General features: G+C 44.9%; 1 protein-coding gene across 3 annotated transcripts in view; it reads right to left on the bottom strand.

Moving 5' to 3' along the window:
• The window catches only part of LOC121591640 (slit homolog 2 protein), a 29,525-nt gene extending 6,638 nt beyond the window's left edge, over window positions 1-22,887 (bottom strand). The window contains exons 1-8 of one of the 3 annotated variants that reach the window (XM_041912376.1): window positions 22,785-22,887; window positions 10,819-11,210; window positions 5,387-5,837; window positions 3,849-4,071; window positions 3,639-3,775; window positions 3,351-3,503; window positions 3,090-3,270; window positions 2,648-2,787 (exon numbers count right to left, since the gene is read on the bottom strand). In XM_041912376.1, coding sequence (XP_041768310.1) covers window positions 2,648-2,787; window positions 3,090-3,270; window positions 3,351-3,503; window positions 3,639-3,775; window positions 3,849-4,071; window positions 5,387-5,759 — 1,207 coding nt within the window. In that variant the 5' untranslated portion in view covers window positions 5,760-5,837; window positions 10,819-11,210; window positions 22,785-22,887. Of the gene's footprint in view, window positions 1-2,647; window positions 2,788-3,089; window positions 3,271-3,350; window positions 3,504-3,638; window positions 3,776-3,848; window positions 4,072-5,386; window positions 5,838-10,818; window positions 11,211-22,751 lie in introns of all 3 variants that reach the window. The other 2 variants (XM_041912378.1, XM_041912377.1) reach the window with 2 other exon arrangements.
• Window positions 22,888-24,364: the final 1,477 nt, after the last annotated feature.

The raw sequence follows: 24,364 nt of genomic DNA, 5'->3' as shown, positions 1-24,364 counted from the left end.
CCTAATACTTTTTTTTGCTCTCCCTCAAAGCGTAGGCCGAGCGCTGTTGAATTCACTTTAATTCCCCAAATCCCTTGAGCTTGAATACACTCAAGGCAGGGGAAATGGAATAAAAATCCGAAATCAACCATCAAAGCAAACAACCAAATGAAGCGGCGGAACCGAACAAATGGCACACGCATTGGCATATTTTTTCATTAACATTCCCACTGAGCTTGAGTGGTTGCTTCATCTCAAAACTGGCCAAACTGGGTTGCGGGTGTCCTTTCGTAAAGAAATCCACTCTCCCCCCCCCCCCCCCCGTGGAGGGGACGTTACACGAAATTAAGAGCTACGAGAGCCTCTAATATGGCGCCGCTCCTTGGAGGGAAATAAAATGTTCCCCAATTGATCTTCATTTATTTTCGCCGGCAACCACGGCCGGCGCCGGATGTGCCGTGGGGGTGCCATCGAAACGGACCAGCAGCACGCAATTTGCAACACCATGAAAATGGTCGTTTTCAGCATCCGGTCGTCAGACGCCATTACGTATGCTCGCCGGCCTTCGGTGTGACAAAACTTTTGGCACGGTCCTTCGGTTCCTCTGCGTTCCACAGTGAAACGCACACGCACAGAGGAATGGTCACACAAACAAAGGAGAAATGGCGCAGAGAAAAAGAGGATGGAAAAAAACTCTTTTTTGCAGAAACGCTCACACTCTTCGCCAGGCGAAGTTGATTGAGTTGTCACCGGAAGCGGAACGATAGCATGCTTCTGCCGTAACGACCGTGCGAGCGAGTGACCTCGTTCGTGCCGGAGTCGTTGGAAAACTTTTCACACCCAACGTGTCAGTTTCTATCACGGGCAGGTATGCGTGGGTATGAGGGGAGGGGTGGCCAGCGGTGTTTTATGGGCTGGCTGTGTGTTTCTGTGTCTGTGTGCGCATTTGAATTCTTTTTTTTTTCCTCTGTGTTCGTTATAAGCCGATAAAGGATTCGTTATCTAGGGATTGGTTTTTTGCCGTTGGATTGCACACAGTTGAAAAGTTAATCCTTTTGACCAGAACCAATAACCAGATGCTTGCCTTTAAGTTTAAGGTGAGTTTTTTTTGGCTTCTCTTTCTTTCCGCTATTGATTATTTGGCTTTCTTTTTGAAAACTCCCGTTCGAATAGTCCAGATTATGAAGCTAAAATGTGCCTTTCGATGGTCATAATCTTTATGTTGGGGGCAAAAGTTTACTAATTGGATTCAATAATTGGATTGGAATTGGTAAAAGGAGGATAAAAAGCAGTTTTCGCACTTTTTGTTTTTATGTAGACTTTTTGTTGGCACTAATATAAGTTATCACGTTATTTATTGATTAACTGAAACTACGTTAACTATAGTTACGCATTATGTATATCGTAACATTCTTCCTACGTAATAGCAGAACGTTCAACGAAACATCCTTGCCGTTTTCATTTAATAATTGATAATTTACAGATAACGGTTAAGGGTTGCTGAATCACTTCAACTGCTTTGGTTGGGTCTCGGTAAAAAAATACGGTATTATCAATCGTTTCGATACACAATTTCAAGGAAACGATCTTTCAAATTGATGATTTTACCAAGGAAATGCCCAAATGTCTTTCTTAACCGCTATAATATAGCTCGACTTTGATGAAGGCTCAACGAAAGTTAAGACAAGATAAAGACAATTCAAATTTTAATAATTTAGACTGACTGTAGGTGTGCTTTCGATTGTTTGCTCACATCAAAGTATACCATGAAATGGGTCACCAAACACTATCGCGTGGAGTTTCCAATAGCGCCATCTAGCGGATTACTATCGCCATCTTGCGGAAAAGTACGAAAGATGAATGAATTTGAGCAAATATTAGTACTCTTTCAACTGTTTATATTATTTGTTTGCTTAAAACAATACGACAACTCATGTTTTTTTTTTTTGTTTAAAGTGTAATAATTACATTGCCCTTTGGTTCAGATGGACTTTGATGGTTTAACACTAAATAAAAACCTACATTTTTACTGCTCATAAATCTCCACCCAATCAAAATACAAATAAAATGCTGAATATCGCATTTAAAAAAATGAAATTCTGTAATGAACTATCCGAATAATACTTCATGGTGTACCGACCCACGCAGAGCGCACATAAACACCAAACGCTCCTGGCCGGCCCGTATTTACGATCCGAATAAACTCGTTTCGTTTTAATGGACTGCAATTCAAAGCAGTCCCGAGCTTGAAAAACACTCCATTTAGATTCTAATCCACGTGCTTCTTCACAGTTTATACTACCTTCCAGGCCCAGACCCGCTCGGAGTTGCTTTGGACGCAGCACGCTGGCGTTACACATAAATTAAAGACGCGTCTATCCGCAATCTCTTCGCTTCTTTAGTATTCATTAGCAAACCGGTGTTCCGGTCTATCCTCCCGGGACCCACCCCCGAGATAGTACGGCAATTGTGAAAGTCACTTCGTACGGGTCTGGGGATAAAATGAAGATAACTACGGCGCTCCAACTCCGAGTCCATTGAGTTATAGAGACATTAGTTTACCTTTCTGTGCTTCTGTAGGATGTTCGGTAGCAGCAACGGCACTGAAAGGGAAAGTGTTTCGCACACAACGCACTCTCTCTCACACACACACACACACATAACTTACCCATAATATCGACGACACGCAGCGAGTCCATGATCGGCTCCATCACCTCCTCCGGTATGCGCGTCAGCTTGTTGTTCTGGATGCTCAGCGTCTCGAGGGAGTTGAGATTTTCGAACACGAGTGCCGGCAGGACCTTGATGCTAGGGATTACACACACACAAATACAAAGACAACGTAAGATGAAACTCAAAAGGGACGCACAGATAAAGTGGCTCGGACGCACGGTTTTACAAACAAAATGCCCCCCCATTGGGAAACCCGGACAAACACCGGCAAGTCTATTAATTAATGTCGAAATGTTTCCGAGCACTTTTCCGTTGGCGTGGTTGGTTTCTCTAAACGGCTTCAGACAATTTTCCTCCCCGAGCAAGGGTGGATGTGCGTGTCTGGAGAGCAGTTTTAGCCTGATTGTCTGCGAAACCCGGGGTGGGCGGCTACTTACTCGTTTTTCTGCAGATTCAAAAAGGTGATCGAATCCCCAAAACCCACAAAAGCATCCTCGCTAATGACGGAGATGTTGTTCGAGCGGAGATCCAGATGCCGGAGACGGTGCAGCGGGCGCAGCGCTTCGCTCGGAATGATGTGGAGATTATTGTCCCCCAGGCGAAGATACTGTAGGTTTTCTGTTGTGTGCGGAACACGGTTAAGAAGGGGTTTACGTGTTAGGTTTGCTTCAATGACCATCGCGTCCTTCCAGCCTTACCTTCCAATCCTTCGAACGCTTCCTTCGCGATGTAGGAGATAGAGTTACCCTCCAGCTCGAGCGAGTTCAGCAGCGTAAGGTGGAAGAATACCCGAGCCGGCACTTCCGTAAGCTGATTGTGGGCCAAGATTAACGAGTCCAGATTCTCCAGCCCTGTGCGGTAGTAGGCAGTGCCGTTTCATTAGTAATTCCACGCGTTCCGTGCCGTGTTTCTCTACTGCTGTAATCCTTTCCTCCCCCCCCTCCCCCCCTTTGAATTGTCTTAATCACCCGACAGAGTGGCCTTACCTTCGAAGTCACCTTCTTTGATGGTTTTGATGCGATTCTCCTGAAGCTCGAGCTTCCGCAGATTATCCAGCATCGAGAGAGCCTTCTGCGGGACGGCGGTAAGATCATTGCCGCCCAGATTCAGCCGCTTAAGCTTCCTGCAAGAAACGGAGGGCGTGCAATGCATTAACAGTTTGGCGCATCTCAACCAATCGGCCGCGGTCTGCTTACTTGTCCAGTCCACGAAACGCGTCCGGTTCGATGAACGTCAGCTTGTTTTCGTAGATGGTCAGAATCTCGAGCGTGTCCAGCCCCTCGAACGCGCGGTTGTGGATCTGCGAGATGCGGTTGTGGTTCAGGTTGAGGATCAGCAGATAGTGCAGGTTCTTGAGGGCGCTCGACGGTACGCTCATCAGCTGGTTTTGGGACACATCGAGCTGGGTAAGTCCCCGTCCTGGGCACGGGAAAAGGGGAAATACATTTGGGTATGTTTTAATTAGCATATAAAGTACGTTTTCAGAGATTTTGGTAGGGAAGAGGGTTTTAATCAGCCTGTTTATTTGAGTTTCCAGTGGGATCTTATGTAGGTGAAATTGTAACATGAAGGGACTGGTGCAACTGGTTAAAGCAACTTCAAAGAAGAACATTTGGGATGCCTGTTCCAATAGGGAAAGTATATGTTTGCAATAAGCTTCAAACAGCTTACCAACTACTATACTAGCTTACCTATACTATTGAAAAAAGCAATCAGAAATCGTTTGATCCATAAAAACTCGTAAAATCCGGCAAATTTGACCTCTGACATCTAACCGTAATGTCTAATTATTCAAACGGACTATGACTTTGAATCGTTACCTAGGCAACATCTTCAGCGTTTCACATTAAGTCTTTAGTCTACAGTTCTTCCGTCTTCAGTTCTTCCGCCTTCAGCTCTTCAGTCTTCGATCTTCTGCATTACATCAGTTAGTTGTTGTTAAATCAGTGTTCATTACAATATATTAGCTGCTTTACATATACATAAACATAGCCTAAAATCAATGACTCATTTCCTCTTGCATCATACCCAATGACTTCATAAAGAAAGAGTAAAACAATGAAGGCTTCTTTTTCATGCTATCGTTCTGCAAACTTATTAATTGTTGGTGGATATTTGCAACAGTCTCCATCAAACCACAGCAATAATAAAACCAAAACGAGTTAACGTTTAAATGCAATAAAATCAGTTGCTCTTCCAAAAATCATGCACCCGTTTTTATTGCCGCACCGAATGGGGTGCTCTTGCGCCACAAACCGGCTCATGTATCCAAAAATAAGGCATAATAATACCATTTGCTTCTGTTTCAATACAGCCCACACACGCACACACACCCCGCACAGCAAATTTGCTTCTTAATTGCGAAGCTTTGTATGCGAAAATATGACACGCAACAGTAGCACCAGCAACAACCGAGGAATAGACAGTCAGTCGGTCGTAAAAAAGTTAAGAGCTTCCCCCATTTTGGAAGCGTGCACTGGAAGGGCGTGATTTCTGTGCTTCTGTGTCTCTGGTCGTCCCTGTGGGGTCATGAATTTTTCCACACCCCCCCCCCCCTCCCCGTCCAGGGCAGTGGAAGTGGAATTGTGGATGAAATTACGTTCCTTTCAGACACGCCAAGGGCAGGCCCGTCTGACGGGGATGGAAAGCAGCCGGGCTCGTTTCGTTTCATTTCAAGGACAGAGTACAACCAAAAAAAAAACAAACAACAAAAAGGAAGGAAAACAAGTCTTACCGAGCGAGCTGAGCGACGTCTCCTCGATGGTGGCGAGACTGCTGTTGTGGATCGTCAGGTGCCGGATGTCGAGCGCGAGAAACACGAACCCTTGCAGCTTCGGTAGGTTGTTGTGGCGCAGCTTCAGGTAGAAGATGATCGGGCTCTTGCCCTTGAGCGCACTCATCGCCTTGGTGATGTGCTGCACGTCCGTCGCCTCGCACAGGATGTCGAGCCCGTTCTTCTTGACCTGGCAGACGCACGGGCTGATGTCGCTACCCGGCGGGCAGGTCTGCGGCGAGTTTGACTGGGCCGCGACCGGCGCGTGGTCCAGCACCGCCAGCGCCAGCCCGAGGAGCTTTATCCACGTCCATAGGGCAGTCCGTGACGGCATCTTCGCGCCGCCGTCCACCCGACTCTGTCACTACACTGTTTTCTCTCTTCCGTCTCAGCACGTTGATTACGACTGCATCTTGAAGAAGAGAGAGAGAGAGTGCGATGAGAGAAAATCAAATTATCAGTAAGCGTAACGAGTTTATTGTAGCATAATTTTATCTAGTTTAGTGGCTGATGAGTGGGCTGAGGCGTGAAAAGGAGTGCAAATTACTTATGCGCGACAGACAAGCCAATCATCATTACATTGACGGTTTCGGGGTAAGGGCGAACGGTGAACGAAAATCTGATCACACCGTCAATCTCAATTTTCATTCCTTCACATCAACAGGGCACTTCTTCTCCTCGTCCAAAAGTCGGCAAAAGTTATGCAACAGCAGCAGCAAGAAGAAAGAAACCCACAAAATGTCGTTTCTGCCCGTGGAATCGTTCGCTGCGTCAGTCAAACTTCTTCTTATTTGCGCCTGAATGTATGCAAGGTACCTGTAGCATACCACCGTTGTACTTTGGCTCGGACGGGGTGAGCCTTGATCGCGCATATATTACACGTGAATATTTCATACTCGTTTGCATATGATTATCGGGCGCGAGTGGGAAGTCTCCCCGGGCAGTTTCGACTGCTGGAAATTGGCATTTTCCATTCCGGCGGCTTCGGGGGGAATTTTGGCAAGGAATGGGTATCAGTGGGGCGCAATACGGTACACTGCCAGCTGTCTGTGGCCATCTGTCTTGCTAGTGAGGGCTCGAAAAAGGGGTTTATTTTTGACAGGAGACGGCTGAAAAATTGACTCGCAAGAGTTGAGATTGAAATTGGAAAAGTTTAGCTTTTTAGCTGGAGAAGTCGCAGAGGAAATATTACGCCAAAATTGTTGATTTGTGGAATGAAATATTGGACATGATTTCCAATATTGAACTGAACTTTAAATTTGCCATTGTATGCGACACAATAGTCTCTTTTTTCGCTATCAAACCACTCAAAATGGATGGTCAGGATTAAAACAGATTATGGTGCTTTATTTCCATTTTCTATCAACAAATAAAATGCACCATTCCACGACAGCAATGGTTTATGAGCTTCATCACTCTTCCAGCTGATAATGATCTTACGAAATGAATACACTTTCCTCTTCACCTCTTCACTTTAATCGCCAATAAAACGGCATGGAAAACCCATATTTTCCTCTCCCCCATTGCAGCAGTTTGTTTCTTGTACCCCCAGAACCCGGACACTGGACACAGAACCGGTGCGGATCAGAACAATGCAAGATAATGTACTGTTATTACACACTAACTTATCTGATTATCCTTCTGCTCTATCGGCCCATTCTCGCAGCCGAGCAGTTTTGTATGAGGTTTGGCATATATACACACACACACACACACACACACACACACACACACACACACACACACACACGATTTTGTCCCGTCCAGGGAGATGTGTTTGCTGTGCCTCGATCTGGTTGCGTGCTTTACAATCAAGCAATTTGTAGCGCGCTCCGAGACCTCCGAGCCCACACAGTTACGGGCGCGCAAGCCGTAGCACGCGAACTAATTTGGTGCGGTAATTTATTTAACGAACGTCAGACTTGACCCGCACACGGAATCTGCCTTTATGATAATTTAAATGATCGGGTGTCTCGCAACGCACAAATTACAGGTTATAAATTACCTCTAATGTGTGAGGAATGTGTGCGTGTTGGGGGAATTCTTTTGCGCTATTTTATACGTCACTGTGCAGCGTAGTGTTGGTGCAACAACGAAAATTAAAACCGAAATTCTTCCACAGCAATGGAGCAGCCCAGTACTTCATCTCTTTTGGGTTGCTAGTCGATTACTTTTAGTAATAATACCTTTTCCTTTCTGCAAGTATTTTGCTATCCACTAGAGAAATGGAACCAATTACTTTCTGCTACATAATGGATGCTACAGTGCATTAAGAATTCCATTACAAACACTAATTAAAGGCTGACCTGAATTCCGAATCCAAACTCGCTCCCAGGCTGCACCACTGGCTCTCTGTTTCGGACGTTCTTTTTTCAAATTCCAAGCCATTTTATACGTATCGTAACACATTATCGTTTTACGGATCATCAAGCGCTAGTGAACCGTTTTGTGGATCGATTTAGTGCTGATAAATTAAAATGCTTTCAAAAACAAACAACTACTCCAAAGCGCAAAGCCCCATACCGCATAGGATTCGTTCTCTCGCTCTCCCGATGCGGTTGAACACTTTTCAACACACCGGAACAGTTTCTATCGGAGCTGCTGCTCTGTGCAGGCGTTTTGTGCTTGCTTTGATCTTCTGAATGTATATCTGAGCTGCCTTTATTGTATGCGATAGAGCGAGAGAGCGAGGGAGAGAGGTAGACAAAGGTCACTACACTTTGGAAACGAGGATTTGGCTCGAAAGCAACCCAGCAGGCGTTGTTACTTTCGATCAATAACGCACTGTTAAATATCTGTTCAGCAATGAAAAGCTACACCACGTATTGTATTCTATCGATAAATATCTAATCCTCATATCGAATAGCTATGCCCTCCCAACACAACACAGGTCAGCTTTTAATTGGGAGGAATATTTACAGCGCATTAGCTCGTACCTCGCCCATAGCTCCAAACAAGCCCTGTTCAAATCAAAATAAATGATTTGCGAGAAAGCAAACGGGAATGAATTACACGGCAGAAATACCTTCGCACTGGCACCTTTGGCCCGGCGAGTGCTTTCGAATCGCATCGCGGCACAAAATGGGCTCTGGCCGCGCCGTATCAAAACAGCGACTAGCCACTACAACACATCGCCCCCGCTTCCGTCCCGACCCATACAGATCATGCATTATTCATGCACAGCAGTTTGTTATTTATCCCTGGTCGACTGTTACCTTTCGACCCACACTGTACACACCGGGCCTGTCCCTTCCCGACGACTCCAGCTTTGATGCAAAGTTGATGACACACCGTCGGCACTGGGTGTAGTTGCGGTGAGAAGATGGTGTAACGATCTTACCCAGCCCTCTCCTACAGGGGAAGCTTGCTATGTAAATGTGTCTGTATGTGTGTGTGTTACCGGCCCATGGAATCCTGTGGAGCTAAAATTAGAAACTCGGAACTGGTGCGAAAGATAATATCGATTTTTGGTCCCGGCACCGACCACTGCGAGGTGGAAGGCACGGTCGTTCAATGGTCTTAATGGCATGCCGATGGATGCCGTTCCGGGTACGACCCCGATTTAAGTCCCGATAGCCTGGCCCGCCGTGCCTTAAAGAGGGGAAGGCTGAAGCAACCGACCCAGCCCAGGGTCGCTTTCGCGGGCTGGAAGGCTTGTTGCAAGGAGGATAGAGACGATTTGCTCACTTCACGTCTGCGGTTGATCGCTCGCCCGTGTGCAAATCGATAGGAAGGCTTCGGCATTGAAACGAGCGAAAAGTGCTGTGCTGATACTGACTTGACTACTATTTTGTTTGTTGGTTTTTTTTATGTAACGCACTACTAAAAGTCACATACTTTTAGTGAAACGGCAATACTTTTCGTGCTATTTTATGCAGCAAGAAGACCATATAGTGCCATATGGAATGAATATTCAGCATAAATTATTTAGAAAACAATATCTACACTGTCTATGGCTGTGACAGGTGTCAGCTTATCGAAAGGTTCGTTCGTGACATAGGATAAACCACGTACTAAATCTTGAACAGTATGAAATCACTCGACTCGTGCTACACATTGAAGACACATTTCATGCTTTTCAAAGAAAATGATGATGCTACCATTTCGCCTTATGTTTGCTAACCTTCTTATGGACAGAGTTGCTCAAAGTTATCTTTTAAAATGTTTTTGACTTCAGCATTTACTTTGTTTTACCCCGCCGTCTGCTAATTAGATAAAGTTTAAGCTTAACCTCAATCAAAAAAGGTCCTGGTAAGTAATTCTCAATTATTTCGGAAAATACCAATAAACAACGAATTTGCTGCAGAGAAAAGGCAAGCTCCTCGTTCTTCTTTTGTTTTTGAGCTTCCCATTTATGGCTTCCATAAAAACACACACACACACACACACACACACACACACACACACAAAGAAACAACGACACAAAACGAACCCCAAACACGAAACTTCAAAATAACACAATTTTCTCGCCCGCAAAAACGCATTAGCCTGATTAAACGTCACCGATAATGAGACGTGTGCGTCAACAGACACGGGACACGCAGGATGTCGCCTGCCCTGGCCCAACGATGGGGAGCCGCTTTTTCGCTGGAATCGTCCCGTTTCTTTCGTGCCGTGAAGCCACCACCCACCAATCCAGTCAATCCGTCAGCTAAACCACCAATGCGCCCCAGCAAAATGGAGGAAGGGAAGGATAATTCTGTTTGCTCTGTAAGCCAACCAGCTACGTTGCGGTGGCTCGAGCAGGGTGCTGCGGTGTGAAGCCTTACCGTATCGATTTGGGGGGGGGGCGAAAGGGGGCACGATGGTTTTTTTACGAGCCTATAAACATTCCACCCACAGTGTCACACGGTGTGCGCGGGTTAAAGAGATGAACGTTTGCTAGATTTGTGGACGTGAACGGGAGTTTTCCGACCGAGAAGTACTGAGGTCGGAAAACGTACCCACTCGTACCAATAAGCACACACACACACACTCAGGAGACTCGCTTCCAATTACTTCGAAAGCAAAATGTGTAAACGGTTCGATTGGAGTCGAACGAACGAACGATTCCATTCCCTTCCGATCCAGCCAGGTAGTCGACGGTGGATATCGATCGCTGTAACGGACTACACCGCTTAGGCTTACATACTCTCCCGCTCGCTCGCTCTGTGTGTGTGTATTGAGCTGTGTGTTCAATCGTGCAGAAAAGATGGTGGCGAACATTTTTATGCATGAATTATTACCCACTCAACTGTGAAAGGAAGAAAAGGAGCAACGGCAAAAGGAGATGGTGCTTGGTGCGGCAGGACGTGCGAGAAGAAAATTTAAGAAAATTGGATTTGCAATGAAAATGTCCCTAAACGGGAAGGGGGTGGGGGGTGGAAGATCCAATATTGGCCAACGATACTTACCAATGCGTTGGTAAATGTGTTGAAACTGGTTGCCGCCCGTCCCATAGCCCCTTAAACCATGCCGGGGGAAAGCGGTCCCAATCGCCACAGGTTCGTCGCCACGGTCGAACGGTCGGAGTGGTCGGATTTTTGGGTGTTGCGGAAAATTTCAATTTGAACTACTTTGCTGCTTACAATCACAAACACACACTTTTTCAATCACATTCGATTTAACTCACAGCTTTTTTATTTGCAGCAACACTTTGCTCCAAAAACCACCACAAACGCTGGTCACTTGCAGTTGGTGCGCACTTTACAATAATTAAACACCACCGGAGCCTTTTCAATCAAACCACCACCTGCTGCTACCACTGCTGCTTCTCACACCGCACACCACACACGCACACGGCTTCCTGTTTGCGCAAACAAAAAAAAAAATAACGTCTCAAATATGTTATATAAACGCACTATTTTATCAGTAATAGAATCTCATTAGCTCAATCGAAAACAGTTTGCCACACCGTCCCGCCCCTGACACGGGGGCACTAAAGCAAACAGCAATCGATCGAGCTTGTGCTCGGGTTCCATTTACCCACTTTCTTCAGGATTTGATGGGTTCGATTTGTAGGAAAACACACGCACACACACACACATAAATACACTCAGTTTATGGATTTATCGATGAGACAAACGTTCCTATTTCGAAACGCAAACGAAATCCTACCAACCAGCGAAGGGTTCTTGCTTCTGTTGACGAAGGTTTTGCTTTCCAATCGGCCCGAGGTTTAATGCAAGAAGTATTGAGGGGAAAATTAAGGCACTATCAATGGATTACCGCCTATCCAGCCATTCCAGACGTCACGAAACGAAATACGGTGAGCGGAAATGGTTTCATTAATCCAATTTTTGTTCACCATTGTTTACACTCCCGCGTTGGTTGGTACGTGTAATGTGATCCCGTGCGGAGGATATCAATTTGCACGCAAATGGTCGATGGAACAATCGGCGATTGGATTTGGATTCGGAAGTGTGATTCATTTCATTTCATTTCATTTATTAATTTCAATATGTCTGCCTCCGGGGTTGAACATATAATTGCTTAAAACCTAGTTAGCCCTATTGGAACTAAACTAACTGTAACTTAACTAAACGAAGGGGAAATAGAAAAGGATGTAAGAGAATGGAAATCCATAGTGAAAGTAAAATAAGCAGCGGATAAGAAGAAAATATTAAAAAAAAAAAAAAAAGATAATAATAATTAAGAATAAAAGAGACCTAATTAGAAAGAATAACAAAGAGCCGGAACATAAAATTAGAAATTAAAATCGCGGTAATGTTCATTGAATTGGCGCAAACAAATTAGCCACGGGTCGTTGAAGCCAAACGCTGTATTGCGGAAAGGTATTTCAAGAGCAGTCCGATTTCTTAAACACCTGGAAGGAACATACCAACTAAGTTGGGAAAGCAAGTCTGGAGCATCTATATTCCCTCGTAACAAATTGCTGATAAATGACACACATGCTTTAGTTCGTCTAGATTCGAGGGTGTCGAGATTGAACAATATGCAACGATCACTGTATGACGGTAATGCAGTGGTGGAATTTCCTAAGAGGCGACGATATAAGCACCTAGTGAAGCGCTTTTGCACGCCTTCGAGTTTGTTATTCCAACCTGCCCTGTTAGTACAGAAGACAACAGAAGCATACTCAACAACAGGGCGCACTAGGGAACAATATAATGCCTTAAGGCACCTCAAATCGGTGAAGCCCGATGTCATGCGAAAAATAAGGCCAAGGTTTGAATAAGCTTTACCGATGACCAATTCAAGGTGACTATCGAATGATAGCCTTTCGTCTAACATAACACCTAAATCGCGAACACATGACACCCTGTTGATAGCAGTGTTATTAAGAACATAATCGTGAATAAGAGGGGAATGACGACGACAAAAAGAGATCACGCTACATTTACTAGGACAGAGCTCTAAGAAGTTAGACACACACCATGAAGAGAGGGAGTTGAGAAGAGATTGGAGTGCGCTGCAATCCTCCTCTTGCATCACTGGAACAAATACTTTAATGTCATCTGCATATAGAAGGTGGTTAGGAGATGGGAGAATAAAACTAATGTCATTTATGAATAACAGAAACAAGAGGGGACTTAGTACACTTCCTTGAGGGACACCAGAAGAATTGGAGAACGGTGAAGAAAAGGACGATCCGAAACTTACATGAAGATTTCTATTAGAGAGGTAAGACTCAATCCAGTGAACAAAAGACGTAGATAAACCTAATTTAGAGAGCTTCATCAACAATAGTTTATGAGATACTCTATCAAAAGCAGATTTAATATCAGTATACACTGTATCAACTTGGTAACCTGTATCCAAGTACTGGAACAATTTGGATATGAACGACATAAGGCTGGAGGTAGTGGAACGTTTTGGCATAAATCCATGCTGATTAAACGTTATATACTGCTTCGATAAAAACAAAAGCTCAGAATGAACGATGATTTCCAATACCTTGCCACTAGCAGGAAGTAGGGAAATACCGCGATAGTTGCTTACTTCAGATTTACTGCCTTTTTTAAAAATCGGACGAAGCCAACCTGTTTTCCATAGAGCAGGGAAACATTTATGTTGAAAGGAGAGATTGAAAATGAATGTCATTATGGGAGCAATAGCGTTGGTGCACTTTTTAAGGATGATTGCAGGTATACCATCTGGGCCAGGAGAATAAGAAGGTTTTAAGGACGATATAGCTGTAGCAACATTTTCGACGGTACAATTTAGGGAACGGGAACACAAAACATCGCGAGGTGTAGTAGAAAGTCCACCCTCTAACAATTCCTCATCATTGATGTCATCAGAGTAGGCTTTTGAGAAGTGATCGGCGAAAAGTGCACATATCTCTTGTTCGGAACATGCTGTTGACGAACCATAAGACATGGTACTGGGCAGACGATGATTGTTACGAAGGGAATATATATAGCTCCAGAACTGTGTTGGGTGAAAAGTAAATCGGTATTGCAAGAAAGCTATGTAGGACTTGTAACGGGCCCGATTATAAATGCGATACGCCGTTGCTGCATATTTGAATAGCCGTTTAGTGTATGGATTACGGTATTCACGATAGTCGCGTAAGTAGCGCTGCTTATCACGTTTCATGGATCTAAGGATTGAATTGGACCAGGGAGGAAAAGAAGGGGCTTTACGTAAAGGACAGCACAATGGAAAAGCTGAAGACACTAGCTGTGTGAAAATAGAGACCGCTTCGTCCAGCGAAGGTGCCGAGTGCACACGAGACCAATCGGTATCCAACAGCAAATTATTAAGTTTTTGAAAATCACACTTTCTAAAATTATATGAGCGATTGAGATTCCCTGTATTACTCCTAACATGTGACGACAATTGATTAACGGATGTGTGATTAATAGAAGTACACAATTCTAATGCTGGGTGATGCTGATCTTCAGGATTCGGTTGTGTTTGTTTGGTCGAAAGCACGGATGGGGAATGAAACGGTGGAAATAGGTTGAAATGATTATTAAAATGCCAGGAATGGATAATGATTTTACGTCACGTGGCATGAAGTTTGTTTTGGAAAGGCTTTTGTTTCCCGGTTGATTGGCAGCAGCAAGTTTGGGAGACCAGATGGCGATAAAAATAGTAACCCCTAAGGGCTTTTAAAAACAATGCCGAATTTTTTTTCGTAGAAGAGTCTCAAGACATCATAAACGACAGTTCCAATCAGATCAATCTCTAGATATTTTAAACGGCATATCCTATTAGTGAAATTTAATTTCAACATTGTCAATTGTGCGCCAAAAGCAGATCCAAATATTCGTTGACGAAAAAACAGTGGAACATCCATTTGTTGAAATGTATTAATGGGTTCCAAATATTTGCTTATGCTGCTAAGATTACTTGAAAAATCCCTTCAATAAACATTAATTTTTAAACATTTCAAATATTTGGTATATTACTTGTATGAAATGGAGAAAGCTTTGCCTGTATTGTGAAGACTTGCAATTTGATGCCGTGACCAGGAAATATGTAAAAAAGACTAAAGGCACTCAATCAGCAATTTTGACTAGAAACGTTTTGATTGAACAACATTACATTAATTTGTATGTACAATCTCTAAAAACGGCTTATCTTTCTTATGTTAAAATATTGTCTGTACGACAATAGGTATATAAAAACTCATCAATGGGACCCTTCACGATTCTAGCCAGCTTTTTTGTATGGAGTTTGACAGTTGGAGAGGTTGACAATACTATCCTGTGATTTTCAGCCTCAAAGCTAGAATTAGATTCGAGTACCTGCTCGAAAAAATGGCACAAGAAGGTGGTGTTTACATTTATCCCAAGGTGCATTAAAGAGATCTGGTGATGGAATCCAAAATCAAAGTGTACGTAGTCCAGGTGATATCATAGCATGCTGTTTATAGCCAAATTTGAACGTCACTTTTTGACAGGACGGGTGAAAACTTTTGCCCAAACATGCTTTCCAGTAGCTTGACGAATAACAAAAACACTCTTAAAATCCTCATTCAGAAGCAGAAGCGATAAAAATCAGCCTTCTCAATACATACACCTTGGGTTACGTGTATATTATACCCACATTGATAGCTGCTCGAAAAGTGCTATACAATACAAAACAGCTCACAGGCTGAAATTTCAGCCTACGAACTTAAAACGGAAAGGGACCCAATGGCCGCAAGAAAGATTATTATTGAAAGGATATTTTATTAACTGTCTTAACAGCATGATTTGGTGCCGTGACCAGGATCTAATCAATACGATTTTACAAATTTGCACCAAACATAGGGGTAGCGTCTATATATTGTATTATAGAGCTTTAAAATTGTTTTAGTTATACTTGTAAATACTTTTCTTCGCATGATTTTACTTTAACTCCTACTAAAACACAGAAAAATGTGCCTTTTGAAAAAGCTGACTGCTGCTTATCGTTCAGCACGCTGTTTCCAGTAAACACAGCGTGAACATTTGCTCCCAAAAAACAACGCCACCCAGTGGCGCACAAAGGAATAAAGCAAACTGTCACCCAAAGAGACGCAGAAAGGTCCACCTGTCTAGGGGCGAGTTCTTGGAAGGACAACATCGATCGAACACTTTGCATCGTGGAACGCAAACGCCAAACTCCAAACACGTCACCCAGCGTTCCACCCAAGCTGCCACTCGAACGAACGTCAACCTGCGGACGGGGAGTATCCTTCGATCGAATCCTCGCACTCATCGAAGGCTGCTACCGTTGTGAGCACAGAAAGGTATTTCACAGGTTAGATATCAATCCCCCGAACACGGTGCAAGGCATAGCTTGGTTGCGCTCTGTAGTGATGGAATTCGGTCGCAGTGAGCTCCGACGAGGGCACGCGGCGCATAGAAACAACAATGTCGCACCGTTTGCTAGAATGGGGGGTTAAGAAAATATGTTCTCGTTTCCCTTGCACAAAGCACCGAAGATATGGCGGATACAGGTGACCTGTTGTTTCGCCTTTTACAACATCCTTTCATCTTGCCGGTGTGCATGTGCAAGCGAGTATCTGCTAAACGAGAAAACTTCCACCCCAACGTTTGAACGAGACATCAAACGCTACAGGAAAGCGGGTTGACTGTACCAGGAAATTGATTGAATTTTCTTGCCTTTCCGCACCGAGGTAAAGTAAGTCCTCCATGCTGTCTACAGAGCGTTTCATGAGGCCCTTGAGATGGTGAAACAATTTATGATTCGAAAGGTTTCAGCACACTTTGGTACCAAGCATTCCTAGCTTGAGTTCGTCCCTCAAGCCTAAACGATGGCGCTTCAAGGTCACCTTGGCAAAATTTGGCAAACCGTCGTTATTCTTCACTAACACGCCACGCTAACAAAACACGGAAGCCACACACTGCGCTCTCAGCACAATTAACGAACCGCTTCTTCCGCGTGAACCAATCGCGCACATTCGAGAGCACAAATCGGCTTTCGCCACGACGCCATCGCCGGGGCGAACGCGTTCGCCCGATGGACGGATCGAATTAATCAACGCGACGGTGCAGAGGAGCCGGTCCGCCAGTGCTCAACGCTAAGCAGGAAGTATCAAATCAACGCGCCTCTTGCCTGTGATGCAGGGCGCTGGGTATTGGCTCCCAGCCGGTTTTGTGAACGTCGGGGCGGCAAAAGTCGACACACAGACGCACCAGGAACGCCCGGGGATCTACCCGTGTTTTCTGCCAGCGACACAAGTCAAGTTTCTCCGCTAAGATGTGTGCTGTGAGCTGCTGCTGCCGCTGCTGCTGCTGCTCGGCATTCTCTAGCAGACGCGCGTACCGGCCCGCTTCACCCTCGTTTAAAAGCGAAGCGTATCATTATCGTTGGCGACAAATTCAATTTGAGTTGGTGTAGAGCAGATGAATTTGTTTAACAATGGAACCTCACCGCCGCCACCAACGCCAAAACCACTGGCAAACGGATCGACCGGTGAGCGCTGGTTTGAGCCCGGCTGTCCGACTTGTAGGTACACACGAAACAATCGGTTAGACGGTTGGAGGATTGGATCTTGCAACCATAATTGCCACTGATGGCTGTCTGTGCGTGAAAAGAGGAGCTCAAACCACACGGTGCCACACGGTGCTTGCAATCGTTTTAGTGTGTTTTCCGTAGAAAACATCTGGCAAATCAAACCCACTCGGCAAGCGATCGATAAAGTAGACTGCTGCGTACCTGCTGGAGCACCGTTCGCGTGTTTGGTTTCCTGCCTTTTGCCAATTAGAAGGCAGTTCGAAGACTGTCACCGTGAGACGTGATGCTACCGTGGTGTTTGGTGGGAAATTGAAATTCTATACATGGTATTGCTAGCGATAGAAGTGTGTGCGTCGATGCGTTGTGTTTCATGCAGGAGCCATTCAATTAATCTTCCTACTCTGCAATCATGTAACATCATGTCAGTAATTAAGCTCTTCCCGGTTGAACGACTAAATTGTTAAGCGGATGACAATCTTAACGATATGATTCTGTTTCAGGTTACGGTGAGAGCATTTTAAATGATTGACTAAAACGTATTCGAATTCATTTTGATTGTCAGCTGGTTGTAAAGTGTAGCCAAATATTCTTAGGAACCTGTTACTATTACAAGATCAATTCCAAACATGATGCATAAAGCAGATGTATCCAAAACACTTGCTGCATCAAATAATGAATGTCACAACATATTGAGGTGCCGTGACCAGGATTTTATTAAGCCGAACTTTAAATTTGTACTCAATCATAGCGATAGCGTCTTTATATTTCATCTCAGAGCCTTACAATTGTTTCAGTAATTATGATTCAGTTCAGTTATTTTGATTCTCGCAAAATCACATAAAATTCCCCCCAGATTGTTAGTAAATTTTCCTAGCTCTTGGCTCAAATAGTTGAAAAATGATCGTATCGAAGGCACTATAATGAAAACATTTCTCAGAATAAAGCTGGCAAAGCACTCAATGCCCTTAAACTATCAGCAAGCTCTAGCGACATGGAATTGAAATTTGTGGAAGGCCCTAAGGCTGTTTGTGACTGTCTGAAATGGTTTGAACAACTTTTTCTCAGAAAAGTAACTCAAACGATCGAAAAGATAACATCTTTCTATAGCTTACTAGCAAAAGATAACTTGGTTATATAATCTTATCCATTGCTTAGACCATTATTGTGAGTATCGGTTGATACTGTCTAGCTGAATCACAAATGATTTGCACTTGACCATCAATTAGCTGTACAATGACAGTCTTAAACTTAATAAGAAATGGCTGTTCTACGAATAAAAAGTATGCATTATACAGCAAACATGCTCCCTCGAGAACAGGCCATTAAAATGAAACATATTCCACAATCAATGCAACATCATTTCTTCCATAAACTATACACTACACAGCTATCTCTCTCTCTTGCTTTCCATTTCAACAACCGCCCTGTTGTTGCTTTATAAATCATCTACCCCGCAATGTAGACTTTTCTCGTTCTGCGGCTGATCCATTGTTTCCAACTTAACTTCACGTTTTCCCTCACGCTACTCATCACACTCAACGAACCGTTCAGCGAACTTTACCCTCTTCCCCGTGGCAGCGCCATACAGGCACTTCACTTGCATATGTTAGTTCAGGGGAGGAAAACGTTCCTACAGACAGAGAGATAGGGAGCTTACCAGTCCCTGTTGCCTATGAATAATACAGCTGTCTTTTGCATTTTTTATCGTCACGCTACTCCAGTTGCCTCTTGCAGTAAGGCCAGATTTTGCAACAATAATATGACAAAAAAGCCACCAGACAAAACGTTGTGCAAAAGAAGAAACGACGCAAAAAATCGTGCTGACCCGTTGCCTCATACAGCAAATCACTTCTATCTTTTTTCTGTTCCAGAGCACATCCTTAAATATGCCGCCCCCATAATTCTATTCCATGTCATTGTTACGGTCGGCCAGGCTTCAATGTCCACCGATGAGCGCCGGCAGCAGGGGCGTTCACACAGCTCGAGCAGACTGTATTCACTGTCGAAGCAGCGAAACAAAACATCAGCCAAAGAAATAACAACACGACGACAACAACAGCGAAAAAATCAACCAAAGGAGGGGCCCCGTTTTTTGTGTTGGTGGCGTTGTTTAGATTTTCATTGCCCTCACCAACGGGCAACCTTGCCCATGGCACAGTACGCCTCCCGGTTCGTTTTTTTTTTTTTTTCTGGCGAAATGGGAAGTTAAACTCTTGAGAAGATACTCGGCCTTGGTTCACGGCTTACCAGGTAAGTATGTAGTCGGTGGATGTTTCTTCTATTTCATCGTTCCTTCTGTCTGTCATTGACCGAAGTGGTGAGCCTCTTTCATTCTGAGAACACACGCACACACACACACACACAGAAAGCTTTCCCCGCCCCAACCGAAGCGAAGAGGCGGCAAGAAATCGGATATTTTTTTGCATTTCTCACATTTCAAGCGGCAATGGTGGGGCCGCACCCCCGAAGGTGGGCTGGTGGGGACGGAAATTGTGGGCAAATTGTTTATGCGTGTCCCTGTCGGTCAGCCCACAATGGTGTACGGCTTTTGTGTACGGCTGCCGGCTGCCGTGACAGGACATGTCCGACTACGTACTTTATTATGTTCCGGTACATCATACACAGCGTGGGGTGGCGGGCATCAGCGAGAAGCGAGAAGGGTGCCACCCCGGGACGGACGGGAACGGTCGTAATCGATAAAACCACAGCGACCAGGTTGGGCACCAGACAGAATGGGCAAAAGTTTCGGGACATGCTCGAAACGTGTCAATGAGGGTGAAAATTTGTTGGCCCCCTCTCGCGACTTCCTTAACGCGGCATCTAACTTCCAGACAATTTGTTCGTGCAACAAGCACCGAGGAGAAAAAGCCAAGGTTAAGCAGAATGTAGTGAAAGTTTTGTTTTTTCCAAGAATGGGAATGGAGTAGGTTTTTGTTGCTTTGTTTATCGTGAACTTAATCAACCGCTTTAACGGACGCTACTTCCGGTAATGAGTGTTGGGCGCACACGTGCGGCAGTTGCTTAGTTGAACGTTCTCGGGGAGCAAAGTAATCAAAAAGTAAAGCCCTGTTGCGTTTGTTTAGTGGGAAAATATGGTCTGTATAGTGTAGATGCGACCATGAGCAATCATTATTTGGCGAAACTTTTAGCTACGATGAAAGGTTGGTGGTCATCAATGGACTTGAGCTAATGAACGTTATGAAGTGCAATAAAGACACCAGTAGTAGGGAACAGTATCGTTCAAGTGTAGAAATAAAGTTTGTATTTTTTAAAGGAAATTACGTACCGATCATATCGATTATAAAAGAGTTTGATACTCAAATTTTCCCATGGAGACGCATGGTCGTTGATGATTTTAGTGTGATAAATCAAATTAAATTCAATACAGCAAGTATAGCTATCATGCTATCATTATTCAATAAATCAATCAATTATGTATCGAATATTAAATCTAGATTCTTCTTCAACTATTTATCTTGTGGATTATCATACGAAATTAATGACAACCATTTGCCATATTCTTTCGCCTTTCAATACATCATTTTGGACTTATTGTTAATGACTTGAAATGTCTGCGATTCAATTGATGGTATATCGAATAAATACTCTTTACCTAATAGCATGACCAATCTAATTCTATTCACAATCGAACAACCACATCACTCCCCTTCAACAGAAAAAGGCCTTTTCATCAATTCGCTCATCAGCAATATCATATTTGCTAATTTGCAAACATTTTCCTCATAATTCCCACACAAAAAGACACCTGCTTTTCTTCTGCCACGCAGCAAAAGCCCACAGTCACTCAAAGACCATGGGCAAACTATCGTGCAGCATTTTGTACTACTGCTCGCCCGCTGATCATGACCGTGCAAACGATACAGCGTGCTGTGCGACCCTAAAATTGATAGACCACCACCTTCTTTTTTTCTGTTGTTGTATCGCACTGTGGTCGGTGCTAGTCGAGTCGCAAAAAAAACGAGACAGAGAGAGAGAGAGAGAGAGAGAGAGAGAGAGAGAGAGAGAGAGAAAAGGTAATAGAAAAATAACGAAACATCAATTCATCCGAATTATTCCTCATTACAGTTCATCATTCACTTCCCACAGAGCAAGCAAGTTCCCTATTGAGCCGCCGCGACGGACCACCATCCTCATCATCAGCATCATCATCGTCACCATCGTCATCGTCGCCGTTGTTGTCGTCGGTGTGGTGCTTCACTTTCAATTTACATGGTGATGGTGATGGTGGTGGCGGTGGTGGAAAAAGACGCGTCACGCGCCCGTCGATACCCGTCCACTCCAAACCATGTCCGATGGTCCTTCATCCTCGGGCCGACTCGACTGGCCGACCCTTGGGATGGGTTGGTAATTGTATTCTGAAAACACACACACACACAAACACAGAGAGACTTGGACGAAAGCATTGTTGGACGTGCCCTCTGTGGGAGCGGCAGAGGGAAGGTTTTGCAAACACAACGACACCAAAAACACTCACTCAAACACAAACACATAGACACACTGTTGTATCCTTTGCGCACTGAAATTATTGCCGTATCGAATATTCACTTATTGCGCCCACACACACTCACACACACGTACACCGACATTGCTGACGGGCTGGCTTTTGACGCTTACGCTTTACTAGTCGATTTCATATTCGCCGCACGTTTCGCTCTTGTCGGCAAAGGCTTCAGGGCGCACGGCAAACAACGCCGCCACAATTTCATTGTTTCTATTGGCGGTTGGTGGTGGTTGTAATAAATATTGAATATTTGGCGATTGCTGCCTATGCCAAATGGTCCGGCGGTCCACTAGGTGGAAGAGCTGGTACAATTTATTATCACACTCGCTGTGCACGGTGCCACCCTGCTTCGGAGAAGCGACGAAACTCAATTAGCCTAACAAGGGAAGCGTTCCATTGCGAAAACGGCTGCACCCTGTGCTGTGTCCTGTGCCGCGGGCTGCTTCTCGACCCGCCTCATTTAATTTCACTGCAGGGCCAGGCCAAGTGTAAATGATATCCTTTGCGAGCCGAAGCGTCAACGCTCACCAACACCATGCAACGTGGGCCCAAGGACGCCTCGTCACCTTTATGACGCTACGCTTTGCTTGCCTTTTACTTTGCCGAACGCTGAATTCAATTAATGAGCGGGTACACTAACAAATTATGCAAAAACACACACACACTCACTTAGAAGGAATAAAAGACACAAGCACGCACACTAACACACCCTCAACTATCAATCAACCCCAACGATAAGGGTGACCATCGCAACCTTTGGATTGGCGAATTCTCACTCGCAGCAAATTCCCATTTTACAATTCACAGACACGTCAAGTGGCACGTTCTGTTTGCCCATATTCCCGGCTTTTCTATCCACTGCTCGAACCCTCCGGCCCCAGTACGCCCAGCTGGAACGGCACAAACCCCCACTGCCTGCGTATACTCCCGTACCCGTACCGTAAGTGCTCCGGGGGAGGGAAAAAGGATGTAAAGGCGTCCGCACGGTCGCACTGTACTCTCTCGACTGAGCATGAGAGCCGGCCCACGGCGTGCGTCTAGCGATGGATGGATGGATGATAAGAGTGGCCGATGGGCCCGTGAGTTCCACCAGTTGCCCCGACCGAACCGAACCCGTGTGCCGGGGTCGACTTCGGGCGACGCACGGCGTATGCGTCATCAACCGATACGGGGGAGCGCAATCGGGTTTCTTTGTGTCGTGTGGCATTTCAATGGGGAGGGATGTAGAGAGGGATGGTGGAGTGAAATGTAGAGGAAGATGAGATGTGCAGGGCTTTTATTATGCAAAAAGCGATGGGTAAGGTGATAAAATAAGACAAAATAATTCAATTAGATTAAATGATAATACAATTGGGTTAGAAAATTACCATAGCAGCCATTTTCACCCACTTTTTCAACGTTCATATTGCATTGGCCGTGGCATTTACTTGCGTCCCCTGCAACATGCATACAACCCCTGCAAAGCAACATCCTAGGTACTATTGACGCTTCGAGTATATATTTCAAATGCGCGAATGTATTTGTGTAGCACAGCGAAACCGACACAACAAGTGGACGCTCAACTTGTTGACGAACCCTGAGTGACCTTCCTCCACCAACACCGTGAGTGACCTTATTCGTGCGCACAAAGGATACCGGTACAGGGTGGCTCGCATGCACATCGAAATTGGGGGAGCGTCCTTTCCATCCTGCTCACACCCATCCAAGCAGCCGAAACCACATAAGCTCACTCACACAAACGCGCGCTCGCGCAAGTGTATGTAAAGCGTCCGTTAGGATTATTCTATTGCCGTTCCAGGAACACGGGAAAACGTTTTTCCACCGAGCGAAGGAAGCGTCCGTGTTCGTAGTAGCAATACCACAAAAAAACACAGCCGCTCCCAGTGCGTTACACTTCCCCCTTCTTCCGGCGTTACGTGTTTCATCGTTCGTTCGGTTCGGGCCATGTGAATGAACGTGCCTGTAGACGTGCAGGTGCACACGCGCGAACAAGCAGCCCGATTCAAGGACTAGCCCTGAAAGACCGTGGCTAGAATGGGAAGAAATCGGAACCGCTTTGTGCATGATAAACTGCACTCACTTTATGTAAATAATGCAAAAAAGTCTCGTCCACCTGGGCCTGCCCCTGGGTGTCCGAGGCGTTGCTCACAAAAAGGAAGCCAAAATTCACACGCTTCGCCTGAGCTGTGGGTGTGAAATTACGTACCGAGAAGCGTACGTTACCAGTTGGGTCCTGCTTTTTCCAATTCCATCCGCTGGTGTGGGCGCCATCTTCCGACACACATTCTTCAATGCTTGGTAGTGTATGAATGAAGCCGCACGATGGGTGTGCCTTTTTACCACCTGCAGCACCACCAGTACCTGTACCTGTCAGCCTTACCGTATCGACAAGCATGGAGTTGGCAAGCGGAGCAGGGCTCAAAATTTGTTGGAAATGTTCCTTCTCCATACAACCCCGCACAGCGGGTGTCATCGTTTGCCGTGTGACCCCATTTTACTTTGCAACTTCATTATTTTGT

The sequence above is a fragment of the Anopheles merus genome, chromosome 2L (genome assembly GCF_017562075.2).
Source record: "Anopheles merus strain MAF chromosome 2L, AmerM5.1, whole genome shotgun sequence".
Classification (NCBI taxonomy): Eukaryota; Metazoa; Arthropoda; class Insecta; order Diptera; family Culicidae; genus Anopheles; species Anopheles merus.
The sequence above is the reverse complement of the archived record's forward strand: the minus strand, read 5'-3'. Positions and strand labels throughout refer to the sequence as shown.